Here is a 6,120-nt window from a genome sequence, read left to right as displayed (position 1 = left end):
TTCTCTTCTCTTAGAGCAGCTCTAGTAGAGTCGTCACATTAACAACAATCATATCGCATATGGAACACGTTTCGTATAAATATGAAGGTTGCGAAGGCAACACGCAAACACAAAATTAAATATTTGTTGCCTCCATGATCGTGGGATCCGCTCGACAATGAGACATTCTTTTTTCCCCAACCTTCTACCATCCCACGTGAAGCCAGGGCCACATGAAGTCTTTTTCGCGCCACACAAGATCACACATAACCACCAAAACGCCCCGTGATACGCTGCCATATATGGCGATTGAGAATTCATATATGGAGAGCGCTTCATAAATTATGACGATCCTACTATATCAGAGTATCTTTTCGGCCAAAATCTTTTTATTAATAGCGGTTATTATGGCGACCAGGTAGACACAGCAACTCTCCTCGAGTCTCTTACCTATGGCTTACAAATGGGACCCAACAGAGAAAAATGAAAATTCCTAGTAAAAACATGTCACCTACACGTGAGAGTATACCTGGCCATACCTCGGGCCGGGCCTAGCCAAGCCCGACGCAAAAAAACCAGGCCCGGCCATCGGGCCTGTTTTCTGGGCCCGAGCCCGGCCCGAACACATAAAAGCCCGTCGGGCTTCGGGCTGGCCTGACCCGACCTTCAGGAAAATATAAAAACGACGGGCCTGGGCCCGGCCCGGCTCAGCCTTCGGGCTCAAAATCTAGGCTTGAGCCCGGCCCGGGGGCAGCGTCGGGCCGGGCCGGCCAGACCGGGCTTCCCATGGACGTGAGACCCACGCAGAAAAGAAAAAAAGAAAAAAATGCCCACCCTCGGGAAAGTACGAAACCTGAACGCAGCAGCAGGGATGAGTAGATAATGATGACGTGAGCGATCCTTGCGCGCGACCCGAAACGGAATGGCTCCGGCATGGCCGCTCCCTGATCTCATCCTAGCCGGATAGCGCCGTCCTTATCCCACCAAGTCCTACGGGTTATATTTGTTTGTTTGTTGGTCGATCAGTCCACTTCGGCGCTACCTGCTCCCCCTCCCCGATCCGTCTGATTCCTCCCCTCCCGGCTCGCGTCGCCTGACGTCGTGCCCGGAGCAGCAGGGGATTTCCGTGGGTGCCGACGAGGCGGACCGGTCGCCGGCAGCCATGGTCGGGCGGAGCTCCCTCCCGGATGGCGCCCTCTTCCTCGGACTGGACAGCTCCACTCAGTGAGTCCTCCTTATCCCTTTTCTTGCGTCTTTTCTTCAGTTGCTTTTGGCTGTTTGGACGCGGGGTCTTCTGTAACTTGTTCGTGCGAACCGGATGTTGATCCTCGTTCTGGTCGATGGGCATGATGCGGGCGATCGAGGAGGTGTGAGGTTGAATTGCAACTGCCTTTTGTGGAAGAGAAATGTTGGTGCGTACAACTGTACTCTTTGGTGATAAAGATTATCCGGTTCTCTAGTATTTGTGGTGCCTAACTGAAGATGTTAGATGTAAGGCAGTGGTACGCAGGGATATATGTTCTCTAAGTTCGTAATTGAAAGGTTTCCGCACAAGATTGAATCCAGAAAAACCTGAAATGTTAATGAGAATAGCTGGTGTGAAGATCTAATTACGAGATATGAGGTTTTATAGATGCAGACACTTATGTGTCAGGTTCTGGGTTCAGCTCTATGTCCATGCTAATCACCTACGTACGTTCCTCACTCCTTTTAAACCATACACAGGCAACAGACCAAGGGTGCATCTTGGGCATGCTGTTTCTTTTCTTTTAGATGCCGCATGCTGATAAAGCCTTGATCTATTTACCCGGCAATGCACCCACCATTGGCTTCAGATGTGCTTGTACTTTTTTCCTTTTGTTATCATGATAATTGTGCAGTTTACCACCATTGTGGGATCTAATTCTGCAATCTTATGTTACAGGTCTGTGAAAGCTACTGTGCTCAGCAATGAGTTAATAATAGTCGCTTCTGAAACTGTTAATTTTGACTCCGAGTTACCGCACTACAAAACCGAGGGTGGGGTCTACAGAGATCCTACAGATGACGGCCGTATATATTCACCAACCATAATGTGGGTGGAGGCCTTGGAACTGCTTCTTGAGAAACTAAAACCAAAGATCAACTTCAGTAAGGTTGTGGCCGTTTCAGGGAGTGGGCAACAGCACGGCAGCGTTTATTGGAAGAAGGGTAGTCAAGCTGTGCTGTCTTCCCTGGATCCTGGTAAGAGCTTGGTATCTCAGCTTAAGGATGCCTTTTCTACCATGGACTCGCCAATATGGATGGACAGTAGCACCACCAAGCAATGCAGAGAAATAGAAAATGCTGTCGGAGGAGCATTGGAGTTATCTGAGCTGACAGGGTCTCGTGCCTATGAGAGATTCACCGGGCCCCAGATACGGAAGATCTACCAAACAGCACCCCATATTTATGAAAATACCGAGAGAATATCTTTGGTGAGCTCATTCATGGCATCTATCCTTGCTGGATGCTATGCAAGTATTGATGAAACTGATGGTGCTGGGATGAACTTGATGGATATAAACCAGAGGACCTGGTCAAAAGCTGTTTTAGAGGTTTGGCCCTTGTCTGTTTAGCTACAACCAGATATCTTGAATGGCTTGAATATAAAAAATATTTTAAATAAATTTCACATTTCTCTAAGAATAGAATATCAAATTGTGCACTTCCTCCTCCAGGCAACTGCTCCTGATCTTGAACAGAAGCTGGGAAATCTGGCACCGGCATATGCAGCTGCAGGTCGGATTTCTTCATATTTTGTAGAAAGGTGGGTTCTTGTTTTACTGCTGCACTCTTTGGTGCATCTGTAAAAATATGGTTACGTTCTTTTTATGCCACTTGGTAATTAAGTGTACACCTGCAAATCTGTAACTCCAGTATTTTCTGTCAATTTTCTTTTTCGCTGTCAAAGGGAATCTATTAGTAATTAGATTTTAGGCACCCTATATTATAGAAATAATTTGTTAACAGGTAAGCTAGCTTAATGGTCTTAACAAATGCAATCCTAATGGCAGAAGCAATGAAGATTATTTGTAGCATCATCCCATAAGTTTATTGATGCAATATGCATTTGCAGGCATCAGTTTGACAAGAACTGTTTGGTTATTCAGTGGTCAGGTGACAATCCCAATAGCCTTGCAGGTACTTCACTGTCATTTCTTTGATTCTTTTATGAATTGCTGGTGTTGTCATTTTCAATGCAGCTGTTATGTATCATTTAACAATCACAGCCCAATTAGCAGCAACTGATTATTACTTTCCTCTATTCATCACTAACATTCCATTGGACAATTGCATCTATTGTAGGTTTAACACTGAATACACCTGGCGATCTTGCAATCAGCCTTGGTACTAGTGACACAGTGAGTTGCAAGGATCCTGTTTCAGTTTCGTTGTATTTTCTTTTTCAAGCTGCTGTTATACTTATCTCCTAATTGTATTTTAGGTTTTTGGGATTACTGCCGAAGCTAAACCAAGCCTTGAAGGCCATGTTTTCCCCAACCCTGTTGAACCGGATGGTTACATGGTGATGCTATGTTACAAAAATGGCTCATTGACCCGGGAAGGTATAAAACTGTTATCCTTCTATCTGTATTGCGATGCATGGCATCAGGAAACTACAATTCGATCCCAGGATCCATGGAGCCTGGCTTTTAAAAGTTCAAAAAGAAAATCATTTTGGAGTTCTGTTAAAATCTGGAGAGAGAAAATACATGTACATGCAGATGGTCACTATGTACGCACAAATAAAAATATTTATTGATAAAAAATTTCAAGTATGTAGAGAGTATCTGCATGTTCATGTGGAATTCACAAAAAAATTGGAAGTTCTAAATGGGTTTGTAATGTTTGAAAAGTCTGGGCTTGCTACTATTACTTTGCTGACACTACTCTCAATGTTATTTCAGATGTGCGGAATCAGTGCGCAGAAAAATCGTGGGATGTTTTCAACAACTATCTAGAGAAAACACCCCCTCTGAATGGTAAGTTCTTGCAGAAGTTTTCTTGGTCTTTTCTGTTCCAAGATGTTATTGCTAATATTTTTAGCGCATATATATTAAAATTTTGAATGTGTTACCACTCTCTGAACCATGATTTGTTTTCAGGCCTGCTAATTTTCTGTAGTTTATCAATGGTTAAAAGCTTCCTCATGCTTATTGTCACCACTGAGAGTGAATGAAGTGTGATTCTAAGTTTCTGACATCATGAAATTCATCTATATTTTGTCGTATAGGTGGGAAGTTAGGATTCTACTACAAAGACCATGAGATCCTGCCTCCTCTTCCTGGTAATCATGTAATAACATTTTTTAAATTTTGTCCATTTCTCTTGTGAGTTATAACTTATAACCTTGTACAAATTTGCTTGTTCGACGCAGTTGGTTTCCACCGATACATTGTCGAGAATTTCAATGACGCCTCATCTAATAATCTGAAGGAGCATGAGGTGCAAGAATTTGATCCACAATCTGAGGTAGCCTTAACGGTCTTATCATTCTCTTAACTTTATATGATATGATACTGGTGACAAATAAATGAGTCTCACACTCGTGATTCCTTGCGCATAGGTCCGTGCCATCGTCGAGGGTCAGATGTTGTCCATGAGAGGGCATGCCGAGCGGTTTGGCATGCCCAACCCACCAAAGCGGATCATAGCAACTGGTGGGGCATCCTCCAATGAGAGCATCCTCAAGTTGATCGCGCAAATCTTTGGCTGCCCTGTCTTCACAGTTGAGAGACCTGGTACGTCAAAACTCTCCTTTGTACCTCCGTAAAATTTGCGCAAAGTCGTAAAGCTATCTACTGGCGCCAAAAAAAAAAACAAGAATAGAAGAACTGATACTGCTTGTGGAACTCGAACAGATTCGGCCTCGCTGGGTGCAGCTCTGAGAGCCGCCCACGGGTGGCTGTGCAAGGAGGAAGGAGGTTTTGTTCCCATCTCCCGGATGTACACGGGCAACCTGGAGAAGACCTCGCTGGGCGCAAAGCTGGCGGTCCCGGCGCCGGGGGAGGAGGGCAGGGAGCTCCTGAAGAAGTACACGGTGCTCATGAAGAAGAGGATGGAGATCGAGAGACGCCTGGTGGAGAAGATCGGGCGTGCGTAGATATACTATAGGACATTTCATATGGCACTGGGGCCATATGAGCATAGGGATTATATAGGAAATATAATAAAGTCATTGTATCAACTGTTGACGCTAGCTGGTGTCGTGCGCGTCAGCCGTGAAGAATGTGCCGCGGTCCTGTGAACGAATAATTTGTGATGCATTCGTTATGAAAAACTGTCACATGTTTCTACAGATGAATCGTTCCTGGTTTTCTTTGAAGTGCACAAAATATGCTATAACTCGCCTTGCAACACCAAGACTTGAACTAAGTAGTGACGTCACGTTAGCCATGGGCAGACATGGTGTGCTCCGACGAGCCCGCTTCTTCGGTCTGAGAGATGATGGCCTCGAGGTTTAAGCGGCCATTTGACACTGATAGATGACTACTTTGCCCCCGATACCCTATCCGTTTATAATTTTTGCTGACGGATGCGGAAAAATGTCTTTGATCGTCTCTACCATGACATCTCCATCTTGAAGAAGGATGTAGTAGAAAGGATTGGATTCTTTGGTTACAAGAAATGCACGGCCGCATTGCGGATGCTTGCATATGACACAACTGCATTTAAATTAGAACTACTGTTGCATATAAAAAGTTGAACAATTTTTAGCTAAACTGAAACTAGAAATGCAGCTATTTAGAGTGTGCAGACTGAAAAAAAAGACATTGGGGGTGGATGTATGCGGCTAGCTTTGGATGGCCGGCTCCCGCATTCCTGTCCATGGACTGATCCCCGATGTGGGTAGACGGATGCGGTGTCCGGTTTGAGGGTCAGCGTTGGAGATGCCGTTAGATGGCAACATTCGGGCAACAACTTGAGTTTACCCTTCTTCCATCGGCTCCGGGGTCATCTTGAGGGGCATTCTATGCAATTCCCAGATATACAAGCTCTTCTCATGGGATACGAAGGGTTCTCGGTGAAAGTCATGCCCTAACCATGAGTTTGTGGCAGCGCCTTCGGGCGTTGTTCCCCTTCTTGGAGGCACTTCCAATATATGCAAGCTCTTCTGGA

General features: G+C 45.1%; 1 protein-coding gene across 2 annotated transcripts; it reads left to right on the top strand.

Annotated features, from left to right (window-relative positions):
- The first annotated feature begins 884 nt into the window (after window positions 1–884).
- Window positions 885–5,299, top strand: LOC123044028 (xylulose kinase 2). Of its 2 annotated transcripts, none has more exons than XM_044466645.1 (11): window positions 885–1,203; window positions 1,904–2,555; window positions 2,679–2,767; window positions 3,077–3,141; window positions 3,307–3,362; window positions 3,446–3,566; window positions 3,909–3,983; window positions 4,235–4,288; window positions 4,379–4,473; window positions 4,568–4,742; window positions 4,863–5,299. In XM_044466645.1, exons 1-11 carry the CDS (start codon window positions 1,142–1,144, stop codon window positions 5,102–5,104), a joined length of 1,686 nt encoding a protein of 561 aa, XP_044322580.1. In that variant the 5' UTR covers window positions 885–1,141; the 3' UTR covers window positions 5,105–5,299. The 2 variants fall into 2 exon arrangements, with proteins under 2 accessions (XP_044322580.1, XP_044322581.1); XM_044466646.1 differs by having other exon boundaries at window positions 886–1,391.
- Window positions 5,300–6,120: the final 821 nt, after the last annotated feature.

The sequence above is a fragment of the Triticum aestivum genome, chromosome 2B, assembly GCF_018294505.1.
Source record: "Triticum aestivum cultivar Chinese Spring chromosome 2B, IWGSC CS RefSeq v2.1, whole genome shotgun sequence".
Taxonomy (NCBI): domain Eukaryota; kingdom Viridiplantae; phylum Streptophyta; class Magnoliopsida; order Poales; family Poaceae; genus Triticum; species Triticum aestivum.
The sequence above is the reverse complement of the archived record's forward strand: the minus strand, read 5'-3'. Positions and strand labels throughout refer to the sequence as shown.

Excerpts from the sequence above, each read along its gene's own strand:
- LOC123044028 (XM_044466645.1), top strand. The coding sequence starts at position 1,142 with ATGGTCGGGCGGAGCTCCCTCCCGGATGGCGCCCTCTTCCTCGGACTG. Across the intron at positions 3,363-3,445 it reads GCCTTGGTACTAGTGACACA|GTTTTTGGGATTACTGCCGA; the intron begins GTGAGTTGCAAG and ends ATTGTATTTTAG. Across the intron at positions 3,567-3,908 it reads TGGCTCATTGACCCGGGAAG|ATGTGCGGAATCAGTGCGCA; the intron begins GTATAAAACTGT and ends ATGTTATTTCAG.